At 36.8% G+C, this 21,121-nt stretch overlaps 1 protein-coding gene across 2 annotated transcripts in view; it reads right to left on the minus strand.

Moving 5' to 3' along the window:
* Positions 1–536: 536 nt before the first annotated feature.
* DNAJB14 (DnaJ heat shock protein family (Hsp40) member B14) overlaps positions 537–21,121 on the minus strand; it is an 88,601-nt gene continuing 68,016 nt past the window's right edge. For both annotated transcript variants that reach the window (XM_027853402.1, XM_027853403.1), the window contains 5 exons: positions 17,416–17,601; positions 14,678–14,772; positions 9,072–9,181; positions 8,047–8,219; positions 537–5,677 (listed from right to left, as the gene is read on the minus strand). In XM_027853402.1, the coding sequence (XP_027709203.1) occupies positions 5,553–5,677; positions 8,047–8,219; positions 9,072–9,181; positions 14,678–14,772; positions 17,416–17,601 (689 nt within the window). In that variant the 3' untranslated portion in view covers positions 537–5,552. The remainder of the gene's footprint in view (positions 5,678–8,046; positions 8,220–9,071; positions 9,182–14,677; positions 14,773–17,415; positions 17,602–21,121) is intronic.

Genomic DNA, 21,121 nt, shown 5'->3' on the forward strand with positions numbered 1-21,121 from the left:
GGTTTTTTTTTTTCCTCAGAGTGGTTAATGAGAAAAATTTATCTGAGCATGAATGTATGTTTACGATGTGTAAGGCATTGCATTTCTGTATAACTGCAGTTTTGTATGTGACCCATTACTATGCTATTGTGAATGGCACAAGATATAAACCATGATTTTTAGCATCCTCTCCACAAAAAGTCTTACTACAGTGACTCATTTTTTTTCCTGTGAAAAAAAGGATTAATGAAAGGTCTTAGAATCCATATTTCACAAGATTTCAGGTAGACTGGAAAGGCTTCAAATGTGGTCCTTTTCAAAGGGACCATATTTGACTATCTGCTTTCCCAGATCCAGCCTAACTATTAGGAGGATGAATTATTAAGCAGAACTTTAAAAGGTTGCAAAGTACTTTCCTCACAACTATCTGTGAGGTGGGTGGTGGGTGAAAAGTACTCTGCCCAAGGTAACCCATGAAACAAAGAAAAATGCAAAATGACCCTTAGTTCTATGTAGAGGAGGGATTGCAGGAAGGCCAAGAATCATAAAATCCAACAAACCTTTTAAGTGAACTTGTATTGTAATCTTTTGCAGGGAGAATAATACAGTTCAATCTGTTCCCACCTTGTACAGACATGAAAACTAGGAACTGAAAAACAAATTTATCATAAAGCATTCAACAGAATTTACAAGTTTACAAAAGTAAAATCAAATGCCATTTCTTTAACACAGTTCTCACACAGAAAATAATTTTATTTTGATATAAGTCTGATATTACAGTAAATATGTTACAAATCAGACAGTTCATTTTGTAATCTCGAATGCACTATATAGACAAAATAAGATCTCCTATATAAGATGCCAGCTTCACTTCATTAAATTTTCTTTACAAGGCTTCCATTAAAATTCCTACACACACTGGGAAAATTATCTGTGGCTTTCAAAAGCATACCAACTAAATTTTGGACTAGCAGGAGGTATACTGAATAACAGAAAGATGAGAACAGGTAAGAAGCATTTCTCAATATCAACACATGATCAACTGAGTCCATCCTTTTATTGGGTTTGTTTCTTGTCGTTATGACTAGCCGGAACAAGAACTGAACTTTTCATTATCAAAACCCATGCCATATATAGTTCATTGGTACCCATATGAAAGTTCCATTATTTCAGTTTGTGAAAGTGGAAAAGTGGCTTATCAAACTGGAATGTTTTAATAAGGCATATTGTCTTCTGCAAAGTGGAATTATTTCCAGGGCTTCTTACACTTCTTTTACTCCTGACCCCTTCTGCTTCTTAAACTACCGACTGCAACCCTATGGGGTCTGGACCCACACTTGAAGCAATACTGAAGCATGTCTGGGACCAGATGTTAATTATCTTCTTGGTGTAATAGTCTTGGTGAGTTACAGTTTCAAATATCAATTGTAATGAACTGATAGAGACATTTTAGGAAATGCTTCTTACCCAGCATACTTTCAGATTGCTTTGAAGAGAAACAGGTACAGGTGATTTTGAACACTGGAACTTAGAATAGGAATAGCTATACTCTTAGGGAAAAAAGGATTAACGAAAAGGTTTAGAATTCATATTTCACAGGATTCTGAACTGAATGCCTAGAATTAGAAGATTAATCCTTCTGCTAATGGAAGCCCTGCTCTGTGCAAACATATTGTGGTATTAATTAAACAATCACAAGTTTGAGGTATTAGCTGAAAAAAATATATACACCTATACACACACACACAATACACAGAGTATTCACAAATCTAATGGTCCCGAGACCAGCAAATGTTGGCATTAAATGAAAAGAAAAATCTTATCTTGATCAGGGAAAAGTTATACATGCAAAGGGAATTTATTTAAAAAAAAAAAAGGCTACACAATCCTTAATATAAGGAGTGTTTTAAAGTAATAATGTTATTTAAAAGAAAGCTGCTTCCATTCACATGAAATATGTATCGTAACAGTAATTAAACTAAAAAGGAAGCCTGAATTCTATTACCATGTTTCCCATCAGATCAATGATATGTAAAATTCCTTAAGGGGATCCTCATTTTATTTATTTTCTTTCAAAAATATATAAAGGGATTTGCTGGCACTAAAACTTTAAATAACAAATGTATGTGCCAGACTATTCTTTTTGCACTCATCAGTTTAGTCACATAGTTTGTAAAGTAGCACATAGCCTGTTCACTGTGGTTTTCATATCCATATGGGGAGGGAAGATTTCATGTAGCTCTCCTTTCTGCCTTATACAGTGTGAGGCTCAGGAGTTATAAGATTACTTAACTGGATCCAAGTCTCCCACAGGGACACTAAATAAGTTTTTCAATGAACCTTTTGATTCTTTCACATAATACTTGCTTAATAGGAAAGCTGCCTTGATTAGAACTCAGGCAAACAACAAGAATTTTTGTTACTGCCGTAATATCAGTGGGAGATTCAATTTGTATATAATTATGTAAAAAATTAAAACATGTTTAATCAGGTAGTGTTATGTTGCCAGATGACATACGTATTTCAAAATAATGAAGATCAAGAGGAAACAATTTTAAATCAATCTAAGTGCAGCAACTAGGCCTTTCAGTTGTTAGGTATGGGGTTGGAGATGAAGGTTTTTTGGTTTTAGGGTTTGGGGTAGGGTGTGTTGAGGGGGAAAATGCAGAAAACCAATCTAAGTAGAGGTAGTACAAGCAGATTAGTGTAATGATGCTCATAAATAAGGGCTTCACTACTTCTTCCAGAGTATTTGCATAATAGTCATATTTTATGTTAAAGAGTATGAAACAAATAGTTACAGATGCATCCAAATCCAATTAGTTCTGAAATGAATCATTTTCACTTTTCAAGAACTAACCTGAAATTACTATACAATGTTGAGTGTGAAATCCTCAACAACTCTAAAAATTAGCCAAGGTGGCAACTAGCACCAATCCATCTGTAAACTATAGGGCAAGGGAGAACAAAAGTGACCAAATTAAGTAGTGAGATTCTACTTTGTCTCAATTCACTCACAAACTTTATCCTGTATGACTGTAGAAGCTTTAATCTGTTACTAATGTGAGGAATTTAAGGACATGGTATGAAAAATTTCTTTGATGCCAATTGAATAAGACAGCGTAAAATATCTATAGCACAGTGCAGCTGTCCTCCATGATGGGGAGCCTGTGGACAGTGATGAAAAGTTTTAGTTTGGAATCTGGGCTGAACACATACCTTTTATAAATAATAATATTTCACAGGCAAAAAATTTTTCTTTGAAATGAATATCAAATATGAAAAACTTCCCACCTCGAGGTGGCCAAATCTTCCTTCATACACCTTAAAATACTAAAAGGAATGGACCTTTTTTTTTTTTTTAAAACCAGCATGCAGACAGTATAGAAAACCCAACTTTTCTCATCTCCAGAGTACAAAGCAGCAGAAGCTCCTGAGATGTGGTCAGCAGGCCATCCTAAAATTCGCTCAGCCATTATGAGTGATTACAATCAATTTTAGAATGTTTTTTTCCCAAGCATATTTTGCTTTAATATTTTATAAAATTTGATGGAACACACCAATACAATAAAAGCATAACACTGTCTAGAACCATGTATAAGTTAGCATCATACAACTTCACTTAACTGTACCAATGTCACCAACACCCCCAAACTCCAAATTAAAAGAAAAAGAATTATTAAGCAGTAGGGTTGAATTCAAAGAAACTACCCCAATTTATGCCCACCATTCCTGTGAAACTGGAAAAAGAAATGGATGAAAATATTGTAATTCTAATCCAAATTTGTATGTTTTCTAATGATTATAATACTTTCAAAATAAATAACAATGGTCTCTTGTAAAGATTTATCTGCTAACAGCCCACGCTGCAGGCTGAAGGAAATACTTCAAATTGTAATTCCCTTTTAAGTATGCTATTTATTCTAAAGGCCACTTTTCTAAAAATTAAGTAAAACATGATTGGGTTTTCTACTATTCCTTAATTACTATGCTGTTATATAATTTATGATGCAGCCAAGCAATTCTAGTGAGTTACTTGGAAAAAGAGGTACGACAGGACAATTTTAAGGAGAATGGTCATTTTAGCAGGAATTTATTAGACTGACAATAAATTAGCTAAGTTCAGAAATAATTTCTAAACACAATGAGCACTGCGACTATTACCAAATTTCTAGGATTCTCATCAAGTAGAAAAACTGTCAAGGACTTGTTCTTGTTCCATTAAATGAGTATGAAGCAAAATGATCAAAATATGACAACTATTCAATGTAGAAAATTTCAAATAAAATACTCTCATACTCAATTTACAGGCACAAAAACCAATATCCAACTGCTTACATTTGTTTCTAATTTATACTAATGGATTTCATTACAAAAATGTGTATTTTCTATTAAGATTAAATTTGACTACATCAAATGGTGAGTCGATTTTAAGTTCAGAGTGGCGCTACAGAAACTTCCTGTAAATGATTATTCTACCTGCCACTATTTTTCTGCTCATCTCTGTATATATCCAAACAGATCAAATAATTTTGCAAGTTATCTATCTAAAAGTTCAGTTGTTGGCAATAGTGTTAAAGGCATAAGGCTTAATTTTAGTAGTAACTTTTCTTACCACTTGCTTACAAAAGAATGAATTTACTTTCGAGACTAAGCATGAAATGAGCACTAAGAAAACGCAAATTTTTGTAGGGGGGAAAAAGTCTTTTCCTTCATAAATTTTAGAAGCTTTTAAATGGACATAAATTGGCTGGGGGTGGGGGCAAAGGGATATATTTACTTTCAGAATTTCAAAACTGACATTTACTTCTCAAGAAATGTCAACATTAAGTATCTGTATATCTTTTTTATTGTATTTATTTTTAAATTAATCAGGATAGCTTTTCATTTCCTCACATTGCTTAGCAATTCATAAAACTAAATGGCAAACTGATAATCTACACCAGTTCAATTCATCTCAACATATATTCAGGAATATACATTTAAAAATATTAAATTCTTCTAAGCAGATAAAGCTAGAAGATTTTTTTTTACACAAAGTTAAATTGCCTTTAAAAAAAAAGTGTCATTGTTTAAACTCCACACACTGGACACCTGACAAGGAAAAAGTAACATTGTCATATAGTTATTCCATCAGTGAGCTGAAGTGTTTCATGGAGCTAAACTTCTGAGATTTTTAAATATAAAGTCAATAACTTGTATATACACAAAATGGTTTTTTTTCATAAATATTTACATGACAAGGGAAGAAGGGAATCACTATAACTGGAAAACTGCTAGAGGTATGATAATCCTTTCTGAATAATCTGTAATTAAAGAATTAGGTAAGCATTGGAAGTAAAACTAAATAACAATGAAGAGATGCATAACTAAATCATGAATTTTACTTTTCCATTTCTTATGAAGTAAAGAAGCCATTAACTGTTTTGAGTGCTATAGCATAAGATTTCAGGGAGCAACTACTCAGCTTAGTTTTTAATATCCAACTCTTTTTCGAGATTTTACAACGAAACTAAATTTCTTCTTGTACAGAAAAAAAAAGTGTGCTAAAAGAGGTAAAGGAAAATCCCGGTTCATCCTCCTCTATAGATACTCGTCAGCCGCTCTAATTCTTTACAGTTGTCCATGCTTAGTGCTTCTGCCTTTTTTCGTAGCCGATCATCCCGGTACACTTTTGCTGCATACTGCATATCTGTTTCTTTAAACACAAAAACAGTTTTAAAAATTTAAGAAATAATTATGTTTCTAAAATATAGTGTCATTTACAGTCACTCCATAAAAAACTCTGCTGACTAAAACCCCCTGCCCAGAAGCATGTTACTGTTTCTCCCCCTCCTGCACCAAGCATTGGATGAGGGGTCGGGTTTGGATCCTAGCTGTCACCGACCACGACTCGAGTCATCCTGGGTCAATCCAAGGCCCCTCCACCTATCACCTCCCTCTGCCTGGAGCCGCCCTTCTTGCTCGCCCTGCTGGGGAGCCCCCTACACTTCTCGGGACACCTCATGCCCCACCAGGACAGACGGCTCAAATTCCCTCCTCTGGGCCCATGCAGCACGAGCTTCTTTCATGTAACAATCTTAAATACTTGACAGTTTGACTGTTCCCTAAAAGGATTCTCTATCCTTACAAACAAGAAAGTTATGCAGGTTAATGAATGAATGGTTAAATAATCAGCCACGAAATAACATTCTGTTTTCAGTCGTTCATTTATTTAAGCCGGGTGCTGCTGAACTTGCTGCCATCTTCCACTGACACCTCTATCGGAGGGAACGGAAGGACCACAGTGGATGCAATGCCGCTGATGTCTAGCGAATTTAAATATTAACAATACCATATACGTAGCCTTAGGGAAAAAAGAAAAAACCTGCAGAAAGAAAAATTTGACTCTGCCCCATAATATAGGAGTGAGGGAGGGTGAGAATGCTATTCATCATAAACCAAAATGTATACAGAACACTTATCATATGAAAGACACAACAGACGTTTAAGTCTGTGCTCAAGGGACATGGAAGGAGAACTGGCCCGTATATAAGATCTGGCCATGACGACTATAGGAAGCACATGGGGTTCACATGTTCTGCGTCTCAGTTTCCTCCAATCATTTCCTTTTCTTTTTATTTTTGGAGGGGGGAGACGAAATTGGGGTTAAGTCAATTGCCCAAGGTCACATAGCTAGTAAGCACCTGAGGCTGTATTTGAACTCAGGTCCCCCTGACTCCGTGGGCCCATGCTTTATCCACTGCACCACCTGGCTGCCCCTTAATTCTGCAACCATTTCAAGAAATACCACACTGACCTTTTATCTTTGGGCACTGAGTTAACAGTTAAGGTTAACAGCTATTGACACTGTATAAACTGATCGTGACCTTTGGAATAGTTTAATGTTAAGCTAGTATAAACTAAATCATATTGTGAGCATATTTTCTCATTTACAACACCAGGCAAAAGTGTGTGAAGGTTACTGGAGGGGGCCTGTTTTATTGTCAAATGAACACATTACTTTTGAGGCTTCTCTGTAATGGTTATTAATAAAATGAACAACTAAAAACAAAATGTTGTCCCATGGCCGATTATTTAACCATTCATTCATCCAGCTCCTCAGTATCCAACTCCTCCGCATTAATCCATCTCCTGAACATTTCAATCCTTATCCAGAGACGTCCTGAGGTTGAGAAAACGAAGACCACTCAAAGTCAGCCGTGTGTTTTGTTGTGAAGCTCCAGCTCTGCATCTAGGATCCTATGTTCAAGGCCATGCAGCTGGCCAGTGGGATCAGAATCTTTCCATGTTCTCTCCATTACACCAGACTATTTTATAAAACAATTCTTCTTAAAAAATCATTTCAGGGCACTACAGGATACAGAATCTCCTCATAAAAAATAAGGCTCATAGTGGTGAAAGGATCTGACCAAAACACATGGTTAGCTTCATGGAGTGAATCTCTGAACACTCCCTGATCTGAATAAGTTCAAGTAGGTAGTTCATACAAGGATGAACTTTCCCCATTTACAGAAGAGGAAGCTAGGAGACCTGCCCATAATCACAGCTAATCAAATTCAGTCAGCTCTCAAACCCGGGGCTCCTAATTCCATCTGAAGTGCTGATTCCATTCTATCACATTTTTCTCATTCAGTGCTAACTGGAAATACTGAGTATTTAGCAACAGATAAGAAGTAATAATGCAGCTACCCATCTGTAACAGAAAGATGACAATCCATATGTATGCCTTCTTCAGCTTCTGTGACTTTCTTAGTGAACCATCTATACATCAGGAGAAATTTTGTCGGCATCCAGATCAGTATCTAAGCTTTACATGAAGTCACACAAATATTACTTTGATGCAACCAAAAAAAAAAATGAGAGAAGCACAGACTTGAGATGGAAAGAGAGCCCACAGAAACAGAAGGCAGGGAGAGAGAAAGACATGGAGAAGAGGAGGGAGGGAGGGGGCGGGAAAATGAATGAGGATCACAAGGGAAAGCATGGTACAAAGAGCAAGTCAGGGAATCTGTAGTAAATCTGCTCTTGAAAAATCTTAAAATGTCAATTATTTGTGCAACTTACTTTGTTGTCTTTCTTTCCAGCAATTATTTCGAATATTAGTCACATAATCTTCTTCTACACTTTTTTCTACCTTTTGTAATAACGTTCCTTTATATTCATTCTTAAAATCCTTGTTGACGTAATAAATGACACCCAAGTTTTCTGTCTGCATTTTAATGGTTTGTCCTGAACCACTGTAAAACAGATAAATGCTTATTAGTTTTTATGAACTAAAACTAAATTAGAAAAAAACAAGTTACCAAAGGAACAGTAAAAATATGAAATTGATAATATTCACCTTAATTTTCAAAAAGCTACTGTGATCATTCTCTAAACTGAAATAATTTCAATACAGTAAGTTTTATTTTGGATTTAAAAAGCAAACAAAACTATATCGTTGTCTGAATTTCTACTTAAGCAGAGATAGGTCTTATTTAGAACAGGTAAATTTAATGACAATCATGTAAATGCACTACATCTTTTAATGAACAAATCTCTATTCAATGAAGACAAAAAAAAGTTTGCTAATTTTCCCAATCAATAAGCCCGATGTTAAGAAAACTAAATTTGTCTGGAATACTGGAATAAACGGCATAAAGATAAAGAATTTAACAGTACAATTCAAGATTCATTTCAGATTCTGTGAGAAAGTGAGCTTCATGTAAACAAGGAGTAACATCAACTTCTCTTTATTCTATGCTCTATAACAGTTACATATGCTAATATATACAGGAAAATGAAGTTTTCCCTCACTTCCTTACATCTACAGAAAGGAAGAAAGTAGTCATTTTAATTTTGCCTTGAAAGTAGAAAAGTACGAGGTTATCATATCATCTTTTCATATAAAATAGCTATCAAGTTTAATCACAGCACCTCTTTCCTTTATTAATCCAACTAAATAAGCTAGATTAGAAAAGGAAAATAAATACACTTCACAGTCATTAACTTGGTAAAATCCAGAAAAAAAATGAAAATTATTCTGGTAATTCCACTGCTGGAAAGACCGCTAAGGAAACCAATCCACTGTAAAATGATGAACTACTTACGATCTGGGATATAAGGAGTAAGGAGGATTAGAGACCATCAGCTGACTTAACAAGGACACGAGGATCAACACCACAATGGGCATCAGCTGTATAAACACAGAGAAACCTCCCTACAAAATACAAAAAAATAACTAATTAGAACCTAAATGTCTTCTCCAGTGAAAAGTTATACAAAATCCAGGAATCTAAGAATGGAAAAGGTCTTCAGAAAATACTCAGCCTAACGCGTGCATTTTATAGAGGAATAACAGGAGACTCAGAGAGAAGTGACTGTTCCAGGTCACAGACAGTACTTAGGGGGAGATCTAAGCCTGGAACCTGCACACTCCTGATCCCGGAACCTGCACACTCCTGATCCCGGAACCTTCACACTCCTAATCCCATGCACTTTCTCAGAGAAACCTTGCTGTCTTGTATAGTCGAGCTCCTGAATAGAAACTGAATTACAATTGAAAGTTAAAACCTAGAGGGTCATTAACAATATTAAATAGATTGACAGAGATCCTGGGTTGTGTGAGAGGAAGACCGTGTTTCATACTTTCTCACATTTCACAACAGCTTGAGTTCTGAATTTTTTTTTTTTGGCTAAGCAATGGGGTTAAGTGACTTGCCCAGGGTCACACAGCTAATAAGTGTTAAGTGCTCTATCCACTGAGCCACCTAGCTGCCCCTAGTTCTGAAAAATTTTGTGCCAAATTTCTGAAAATTGGATTATTTCCTCATTGATTTACAACTATGTTTCCTTCCGATTAAAGTGGCCATCGTTTCTAACATCTTGTAACAAAGTATTTTTCTACTCCTCCTCCCACCCAGCCTATCAAATAATAAAGAATAAATTAAATATATGCTAGTGAACGTTAAAAAAAAACTTTTTAAAAAATGTGAATAATTATCCCTTTCCTGCATATTAAGTTTGCTTGAAAGATAACGTAGAAGTTGGAACCTTACAAGTAGATTTTTCTTTATAATGAGCATATGACCAAGTCATAGTCATAAGTTACAGATTACAATAAAATCTTCAGGAAGGAAACAAACAGCGGGTGGGAAGGTGCAAATAGGCCTGTGAGCTGGTTTGTAAAATCAACTGATTAAAATCTACATGAAATACTAGAGAACAGGTAATGTAAGCCCAAGCCTAAATCAAAAAATCGTTTTGGTCCAGACTTGATTTTATCACTGAGAGTAACTCTGAGGGACAGCTAGGTAAGCCCAATGGATAGAGTACCAACCCTGGAGTCAGGAGGACCTGAGTTCAAATCCAGCCTCAGACACAAAACACTTACTGTGTGACCCTGGGCAAGTCACTTAATCCCAACTGCCTCATCGGAAAAAAAAAAAAGCAACTCCCAATGAAGAAACTCCTTCTACCAATGCAAGCCAAACAATAATTTTTTAAAAGTCAAAACTGCAATTTGCAGCAAGATAGTCCTAGGAAACTTTACTTATGAAACCTTGAGAAACCATATAGTCTTTTTTTTTTTTTAAGGCAACTGGGGCTAAGCGACTTGCCCAGGGTCACACAGCTAGTAAGTGTCAAGTGTTTGGTCTGAGGTCGGACTTGAACTCAGGTCCTCCTGACTTCAGGGTCGGTGCTCTATCCACTGTGCCAAGTAGCTGCCTCTAGAAACCATATAGTCTTGAAACTAAGTAGGAGGTAGAGTGGTATTTTATCCCACTGTGTAAAAATACACTTGAATGAAAAAACAGATCTGGAAGTAAGGAATTTACTATGAAGAAAAGTAAGTGCCCCTAGAACAGAAACTGGTAAAAATGAATTCAACAGGGCTTAACTATCCAATCGAAAGCATTATATGAACAGAAACAGCATTACCCTACACATTTGTATGATGTTTTCCAGATTTTCACAACACTTACATATAATCTAATCTGATCCTCACAAAATAGTAGGCAAGGAATGTAATAGTATTCAATCAATCAACAAGTATGTATTAAGCACTTACTGTGTGCCAAGCACTCTGCTAACAGCTAGGGCTACAAAGAAAACGCAGTCCCTGCCCCGAACCCTGAAATAACTTACATGCTGACGGGGGATAAATAGCCACATAGAGTATAAAGAGAAAGTCGATTCATAGTGGGGAGAGTGATAAGGCTTCCCAAAGAAATGGCCAGAAATTCTAAGAGGTGGTGTTGAGGAGGGGGAATGCTCTATCCAGAGGGGACAATCACCACAAAAGCATGGTGACGTCAGATGAGGCTGCAAGAGAGGATGCTGAGTGAAATAATGTGTAAGAAGACAGAAGTGGCTCAGTTTGCAAGAATCTTTAAGGCCAAAGAGAGGCATTTTATTTGATTCTAAAGCTAATAGGGAGTCACTGGAGCTGACTGGGTAGGAGCGTAATGTGATTACACCTGGGTTTTTTGTTTGGAAAATCACTTTGGCAACTGCATGAAGGATGGACTGGGACTAAGGATAAGTAAAGACTTGAGACAGGGAAACAAAGCAGTAAGCTACTACTGTAGTTTAGGAGAGAGGGGACAGAGGCTTGAACCAGGCCAGCGGTTATGTGAGAAAGGGGAAAATGTAGAGATGTTTTCCTATACATTTTTCCTGGGCCACCCAAAATCCTCTGACGGGCCACAGGTTCTGAAGAGAGAAAAATAATAAGATGTGACAGCTGAACAAATCTGCAGTGGACTTTGCCTAATTTCGTGATTTCCATCAGTGCCATTCGGTAGCATGTGAGTAGGAGCAAAAGATGCATGACGAGAATAATCTAAAGCTGGGGCTTGGCAAGATATACATGACGATTAGACGAGGGAGCATGAGAGGAGACAGTGAAGGATAGTGTGGAGCTGACCTGGTCCCCCAAGGGGTAGTGAAGGGAGGATGGTACAGGCTGAGCTGGGGCAACAGCCTGCGAAGGTACTGAGGTGACAGTGTGGATGAAGAGTGGGTGGAGAAGAGTAAGGCTCAGGGAGAGACAGACTGATGAAAGAGAATGATCAGATACGTGAATTTTGGTGTTCTCTGACATGGAAAAGAGTGCTTCCAGGTGAAGGCAGGATGCAGAGTACGACCATCACTGTATGAAACAGAGGCAGATCATCCAAGTCGAACAGAATTAAGAATCGTGGGGCTGGGGTGAAATGATTGCTAATGAAGGACTAAACTCACTGAGAAACAAGGAAGAATGTCCTGACGGTCAGCAGGTAACAGTCATTAGGATCTGGAGGATCAACTGGGTTACAGAGAATCTCAAAGAAGAGGCTGCTGAATGATGGGGGCACAGGGAGAGTCTGAACGTGGCAAGGGGGAACAAGGACAATTCAGACACACGGGGACCAGAGTTGTGCGGCATGAAGGAAGTTGCAACTAGTGCAGGAAAGGATGGCCAGTGATGTAGTATCTTCTGGAGGGGAGAACGCAGTGAGTACCAAAAGATGAAAAGAGGGAGGAACAGACCTATAATGAAAGAACATGTATTAATTCTAGGGTTCCAGAAGGCATAGTGAAAAGGGAGGGAGGGGAAGCAGATCTCAAGCGGGATGTAAGGGGGTAGGCTGAGGTATGCAAGAAGGATGGAGGGACACCTGGGGTTGGGATGGGAGTTTGTCCTTCAGCCATCAGGGGTTCACAATCACAGGGATGGGAAGAGTAAGGGAGGAACATACCAGCCAAAGCGGGATAAGTACTGGCAAAGTATCAGTATATGGGAGGGCTTGTTGATATAGGCTGGTGACCACAAGGTTCATGGTTTCCATCTCCCTCTCCCCTACTCACCAGGCTCAGGCCCTCAAATGCCTAGCCTCAACGTAGGAAGTGTTACTGTGTCTTGGGGGCATCCAGAAATCCGACCTAGGGAGGGAAACAATAGAGCCTGATGGTATTGTGTCCCAGGCATCTGGGAGCCCTGGAGGCAAGCATGAGAAAGGCTGTCCTGAGGTCACTCCGGTTTTATGTGCCAGGTGTATAGAAAATCAGTTTCAAATTCTAGGAAATACGTATGATTTATAACTACTAATTTAGTAGGGTTTATTTTACTAAACATACCCTATTAAATAAAAAGAATTATTTGTACCTTTAAGAACTAACTTGGCAAATGGAAGTTTCTGATCAAGCAGGAAGCTTTCAATATATTGGGACTTGACAAATAAATAGTTAGTTTGAAAACAGAATTTTAGACTTGGAAGGGGCCTTAGAGATAATTTATTCCAGTCTTCATTTTACAGATGAGAAAAAGGTTGTACAGCTAGTTAGTGGAAGATAAAACACAAATCCCTTGCCTTCCACTTTGATGACCTTGTCAGCACACCACGTTGTTACTCTCCATATTCACAGAGAACACAGAGCAGACTTCCTCATCATCCAATTTTTGTCTTCCAGGAAAAGAGAAGTAACAAATACTTAAGGAAAAAGTGGAAGGCCTGGATACCTCTCTGTTAGGGCTCTCCTAGGCTAAGATGCCAGTGAATGACTACAGCGAAGATTTTAGATAATCACATAATACTAAAGTGAAACAAACTGGATTAGGTTCAATGAAAAAAAATTCTAAATACATGAAAAGTGAAGAGATGGTATTCAGGGAACAGATATTTATATAATTTGTTGCTATGGAAGACTAAGCAAATACTGGGGTGAAATACCTGCAACTTGTATTCCTCATTTCCGTCACAGGAAAAAAAAGTTACCGTAGGCATATTTTTAAATTGGTACTTGTGAATTTCTCAATGAAAGTTTATCCATTAGCCAGGAATTGGTCAATAGGTATCGAAACATGATATAAAGTTTTATGTGTTTGTGGAAGAACCTGCTCATGGATGGACTAGAGCAAAAGTGAAACAAAGAACCTTTCAAGAGAAAGAAGAACGGAAAAAAAAAAGAAAGAAATGATCTGATCTATGTAAACGTGAAGGTAGCGACTACCTGGACAGAGCAGTTAAGAAAAAAGGCTTCCTAGTGGGAAGCAGCCTTGGAGGGGTCTTTTCCCCATGCAGAAAAGCCCTCGAGAGAGACTTGTTACAGCAGTGCTGGATGGAATCCAAAATCAAGGTTCAGGTGGTTGTAGAGGAGGCCCTGACATGAAACTGAGGGGCTGGGCCTGGAGCCCAGAGCAAGGAAAGAATGCGTTTTCCCAAAGGATAGGATTTAAAATAGCTGTACAACTTTGGAAATAGGTTGAACCTGTAAAAACAAGACCTTTCATGTTATATTAAATTTATGAAAGTAATGAAGTTTTATACTTGTAATTAACTTTATTATTTTACAAAGTAGGAACTTTGTTACTCCCAAGATTTCTCACACTATCTTGAAGCAAAACTGAATACTAAATGGTACTTTGAAAGGTGTTTCTGGTCTACTTAGGCCAGGATTGTGGGAAAGGATTGGGGGGCAAGAGGAATGAGGTGTGATAGGCTGTGATTCCAAGATGTAAGGCACAGAAAAATCCATATTCCCTTTGATGGTGGGACCAGAAGTGATCAGATGTAAATGCAGATTTGCCTTCTTATTTGTGGATGCTCTGGACAGTTTCAGTACAAACTGTACTTATAAGTTTATTTTTGATACAGACCTCTCTATGAATCATACCACTTAAGATAATTTCTGGGAACAAGGTAAATACAAAAAATGACATCTCAAAACATACATCGCCTCTTTCTTCTTCTCTCTCATGTCCACTATGCCGATGTTGGTGGTGATGACTATATCCAGCTCGTCCATTAGAAAATGAATGTACACTACCTGAAGAGTTAAAAGCAATGTTAAGCCAAAATAGCAGTCATGACCAAAAAGCTTAAAAAAAAAAGAACAATCCAAAACTCAAGAACTATAATCAAATTATTATCATTCACAATATCCACAATCACTGTTTAAGTGACACCTGCAGGTCAAATACGAAGAGTTTTTCTTTCTTCTTCTTCTTCTTTTTTTTTTAAAGCAAACCATGTCTATCAATTATAAAGATTCTTTAAAAAGTTTTAGGCTACTTTTAAATTTAAATAACTTGGGTTTTAGGTGCAACAGAAACAATAAACATATGGTATTTAGCAGCAAAATTTAAGACAGCTATATAACAGAATGGATTACATTGTATTCGTTCAAATTGTGTATTAAAGAAAAATGATTACCATGGATAAGATAGTAAACTGCATTCTATGGCTAGCAGAACTGAAGTTCATATCAGCTATGAAAAGAAAATTTCTAAGTCATTTTCATCAAGATCACTGATTGTATGGCGCCCACATCCCAGGTTATTCAAGTTTAAAAGCTTAACATCTTGCATAAGGATTTTATAAAGACACCTGTAAGATACTTCTAGATCTCATTCCCATGGCACTTCTTTCATAAGAAATTAGTGTTTTACCATTACGTCAAACTCAGTATTTCCCCAAATCAAATTCATTATTTTTGGCCAAAAAGGTAATTTTCTTCTTCCTTATTAATGGCACCATTAATTTTTCCCATTGCTCAAGATCAAACTAAAGTAATTTTATTAATTAAAAAAAATTTATTATTTTAATACTTCACAATTTAGATAACAAATTTAGTCATTATTTTGCATTCACATAGTACCTTTGCTCTGAAGGGCAAAATATAGCTTATTTTTTAAAAAAGTTACATAATTAACTAAAATGATTAGTATCACTCAGAAAAGGACAGGAGGCAAAGATCTTCTGTCTCATTAATTAGGAATCTACTAATTTTACTAATAAATCACTACTAATTTACAGCAGTTCAAACCGTCCCTGAAATATCTTTTGATTGAGTAAGGTTACTCTTCTCCAGTTATTGCAGTCACCCTTGTTGAGACCCTCATTGTTTTCATACAGACTGTTGTAATAAATAACCTCTTAACTGATCTTCCTCCTTGAGTATCACATCCTCTACACCAAAGCTTGAGCCATCTTTTTAAAACACTGCAATGTTCTTTCACTTCTCTTCTCAAAAAACTGTAACTGCTTTCAACTGCTTGACTTAAGATATGTAATGGCTTCTAAAATCTAGCTCCAACCTATTTTTCCAGCTTTGTTTCATAATATGCCCCTTTATGCAGTCGATGCTGCAGCTAAACTGGACTGCTCTTCATTACTCATAATTTTTTCCTTTCCTTTGTCTTTGTTCTTCACACTGAGAACAGACCTTCTCCCTCTACTCATCTGTTATGTACCACCCCGCCCTGCCCCCCAATCCTCCCTCCCATTACAGATCCAATTCAGATGTCAATTACTTCATGAAACCTGCAGTGACTTGCCCAGGTGAAAATGATCTTTTTCACTCTCAAATTTTGCATTGCACTTTGGATCTTGTCTATGTATTCTCATTCTATCCTGTATTACAGTTTTTGTGTGCCTATCCTTCTCCCTCATTAAAACCTAAGTACTTAGAGCCTGTGTGTCTCCAGTATCTTGGGCAGTTTCTTGCACACAGTAGACATTTAATTAATAGTGGTCAAATTTTTTGCTGAATAGACAAGATCTTTTAGATCTTATCTACTAGATTAAAGCTGTGGCAATGCCAATCGTTAATTGATAAAGCTGTTCAATCAGTGAATACATAAATAGATAGGGGATTTCACTGGCAAAGGCAAACTCCAGATAAGGAAGCTGCCTTTCCCAATGCTGATCCGCAGTTGTTCAGCATCTCCTAGTCTACAAGAGCTGTCCAGGGCACTGTGAGGGTCAGTGACTTGTCCCAGGTCATACACGCTGGGTATGTCAGAGGCAGAACCAGAAACCAGGCAGGCCTTCCTGACTCTGAGACTGGTTCTCTTATCCACTACACCACAAAGTCTCGCCGTATGTTAACTATATTTATTTTGTTGTTTGTAACTTCTATTAGGCATCAATTTAACAGCTTCATTCCAATTACTCTATGTACCTGAACACAATAAAATTGTGTTTACTTAAACACATGGTCCAAACTTTTCACTGACAAATTACCATTAATGATATTTTGCAAATAGGAAACCTGTTCAAACAAAATAATTCCTGTATAGTCAAAGAGTTTACACCCAAGGTATTTTTATCTTCCAGCAGTAACACTAGCTCACATTTGCACAGAGCTTGAAGGTCTGTAAAGTGCTTTCTAGATGTTACCTAGTAGCCCTCAGAGATGAAACCGTACATCTGTAAGGTATTACTTATTATCTAATTTCCTGCCTCTTCCCTCTAGCTTTTCTGGTAGAGAAGAGCCATGAGCTTCATTGCCCTCAGAAGGCGAGATGACATTAAAGGCAGTAATAGACACCCATTTCCACCTCCCAGACTTGCTCACAACTCTGCATCTTTAGCAAAGATGAGCGTGATAAGACAAACTGTGCAAAAGACTAAAATGAAAATCTCTAACTTCAATAAATAAGCTGTATATGAATAACCATTACAGTACCTGATGGAAATCCACCACCAAAGAATATATTAAACAAATCTTCTGGAGTTATATCAGCTTCACAACCTCTGTGGAAATTAAATCTACCATTGTTTTGGTGATTACACGCTTGGTCTTCATTGCCTGTGAGGTCATACTGCTTTCTTTTTTCAGGATTGCTTAAAACAGCATAGGCATTTCCAATTTCTGAAATATTTAGTGAATAAAAGTAAGCAAACCACATTACAACAGATATATTAGGCTACATACAGGTAACTTAAATCAAGAAAATGTTGGTGATCAATCAACAAGACAGTAAAAATGGTTATCTGTCAAAGACAAGTTTACAGTATTTCTGCAGTTACAGAGGTAGTAATCTCCAGGTGCTCTGTAACATTAACCCACTAAATACTGACTCTCATTTCTGTTCTAGCTGATGTTCCTTTTTTATCCGTACCAGCCCTTCTTCCTCTGGTTTAACTTAAGTCCCTCTTCCAAGGCCCTGTCCTTACCCTGAGTGAACATGGCAGCTCTCCCTCCTGTCTCTTTCCTAGATAGGCAATCTCGACTTTCTGAAGTTTCCTATTTCACTTCTCTGCTCACTTGATGGTGCCTAAAGGATATAGTTCACAATGGGCATACCCTTTGACCCGGCAATATCACTTCTAGGTCTGTATCCCAAAGAGATCACACAAATGGGAAAAGGACCCTACATGTACAAAAATATTTATAGCAGCTCTTTTTGTGGTGGCAAAGAAGTGGAAACTAAGAGGATGCCCATCAATTGGGGAATGGCTGAGCAAGCTGTTTTATATGAATGTGATGGAATACTATTGTGCTATAAGAAATGATGAGCAGGCAGACGTCAGAAAAACCTGGAAAGACTTGTATGAACTGATGCTGAGTAAAGTGAGCAGAACCAGGAGAACGTTGTGTACAGTAACAGCCACATTGTGTGATGACTAACTTTGATAGACTTAGTCCTTCTCAGCAATGCAAGGATCTAAGACATCTCCAAAGCTGTCATGATGGAAAATGCTATCCACATCCAAAGAAAGAACTATGGAGTATAAATGCAGATCGAAGCATACTATTTGCTCTTTTTTTTTCCTTCTGTTTTGTTTCCTCTTTCTTGTGGTTCCTCCTATTGGTTCTAATTCTCCCTTACAACATGACTAAAGTAAAAATATGTTTAATAGGAATGTATATGTTGAGCTTATGTCAGATTGCGCGTCGTCTTAGGGAGGGAGGTGGGGAGGAACAGGGAGAAAAATTTTAAACTCAAAAGCTTATGGAAGTGATTGTTGATAACTCAAAATAATAAAAAATAAAAAATAAATAAATAAGGGATATGGTTCACTTTTCACTGACTTACATGCTTATCCACCAGTTTTCACCAATGTCAGGACAAAGTTATCAGGATATACGTGATTATAATTCCATCTTGTGGCAAGCTACATCCTCAAGCAGAAACACACCAAGTTTAAACGCTAGTCCAATCTATATCCCAATTGTGGTACTTAATGTATAACAGTAGATGACTAGTCTTTCAGTATTTCATAATATTTCAAGATCTAAAAAGAAGCCTTCCAGAATATCAGGTAGCTCCTCAACAAAGGAGTCATGGGAGGTCACGGAGAAGGCGGGGATAGACTGCACTCTACATAACTGGGGGTAGGATCCAAATCAGGAAAATCACAGATCCAATGAAGTACATGAGTATGCCTAATTTTCCTAACTAAAGTTTATGTTTCTCTAACACCAGTAAGTATATGCTATTTCTTGTGGACTTAGTGGTTACACATATAGAACAGTTAATAAATTCTTATTTTTAATGAATGAGCCAAACATTTCCTCTGACATACATCTATTCAGAAACTCTATAATTTAAAAAAAAAATCAAAAACTGCATTGCTTGTAAGACCTAAAACTAATAGAATCTGTTATTAGAATTTTCCATCCAGCTGGGAAATCTATTCAAAAGAGACTATAATATAACCTGATTCTATGTGTTGATAAACTAATAAAAGAATAATCACAAAATTTTTAGAGCTAGAAAGGACCTTAAAGATCATTGATCTTTCCCCCTCATTTTACAAATTAGGAACCCACAGCTCAGAGGAGTTAAATAACTTGCCCATAGTCACACAGGTGGTAAGTTTTCAACTGCATCAATCAGGAAGGAAATATATGTCAATTTTTCATAATAAATACCATGAGTTACCCAAATTCTCTTGTGGTATTGAAATTGTTTTGTTGAATATTGCTTAAAATTAAGAGGCCCACTACAAACTAAGTAGATGCCATCACTTGAAGAATGGTTGAATAAAATTGTGAGATACAAGTGAAACAGAAACTAGAACACTGTTACACTATAAGAAATGATGAATAAGAGGAAGTCAGACAAATATGGGAAAGACGTGAACTGATGAGAGGCAAAAGAAAGCAAAACCAATGGAATAAGATATAAAATGACTACAATAATGACACTGTGACTTAATAATGTAAATGAAAACAGCACCTAAAACACTAGAATTTAAATTACACATAATGTCAAATCTTGTTTCCAGAGACCTGATGATGACACCAACGTCCTCTTGACCAAGGAGCAAGTTTGCTTTGTTTTAACTTTTTTCTTGCTATAAGAAAGTCTTTTGGGGATAAAGGGTGGAATAAGATTGGGAAGTAACAGTGTTGTAAAAAACAAAAAGCACTAATAAAACAAAAAATAAAATAAGTGAACCACCAGCTAGAGATTAAGAAAAAATTTGTTATATAAAAATTTTAATATATATTTTATAAAGGATCTGACTGTAAAGCTGAGAGCTACAGGACAATGCCATCACATAAAATCTTTGTAAAACCTTGTTGTTTCCACATGATATGAATACTAATGTTAGTGACCTTCTTGCTAAGCAATAAAATATGAAACTATTTCATCAAAACTACTCTATGTGGCAATTTTTTTATTATGAAAATAGGTTTAATTTTATTTTCCCCTAAATGGTAATCCATACCCTCTGTCTAGTAGTTATAGGTTACATCAACATATTTCAAGCTCCAATGGTTAAACTAGGTTGAGGAAAGCTAGCTCAAGGTAGTGGGTACAAAAGCTTTAAGTATCTGACAAAGACTAGAGTACCTTGCTGATCAACATAATTTGGTGTCTTGATGTCAAGTACCAGAAAGCGGAAAGAATGATAGAACTACTAAGAACATTAAAGAAGAAAAGAAAGAACATTGAGAAGTGAATGCCTAACAGATATAAGTAAAACACAGTAAACTATGAAGTCTGAGAACCACCCATGTAACACCCCCACAAATCTATGACTACATATAGGTTTTCTTTCTAAATGCGTAAGAAGCTAGGTGCTTTCCTGAAGGATGTAATACCAGTAATGGGTCCTAGATGCACAGTCACCATGGCCTAGCCTGAGCACACTGCAGGCAACTTTACTGCTAGAGTAAACTGTCCTTTAGATTCTACCCTACAATCATTACATTTATTTTCATCTTTAAACATTGTTGTTATCAATGGAAATTGAAATTATAGTTTGCTTCAGGCTTGAAATGCTACCCTCCTCTCCTTCCCTGTTGTGTTAGCAGCACCTAATGAGACAACACCTTAACCAAGAAAATTCTTTAAGTGCACAATTAAAGTAATTTCCTTCAACAAATTCAACTTTCTGAACAGTTCAACTTTAAAACTTTGTCTATACGATGTTCC

Source organism: Vombatus ursinus, unplaced genomic scaffold, assembly GCF_900497805.2.
Source record: "Vombatus ursinus unplaced genomic scaffold, bare-nosed wombat genome assembly UNPS02009975.1, whole genome shotgun sequence".
Classification (NCBI taxonomy): Eukaryota; Metazoa; Chordata; class Mammalia; order Diprotodontia; family Vombatidae; genus Vombatus; species Vombatus ursinus.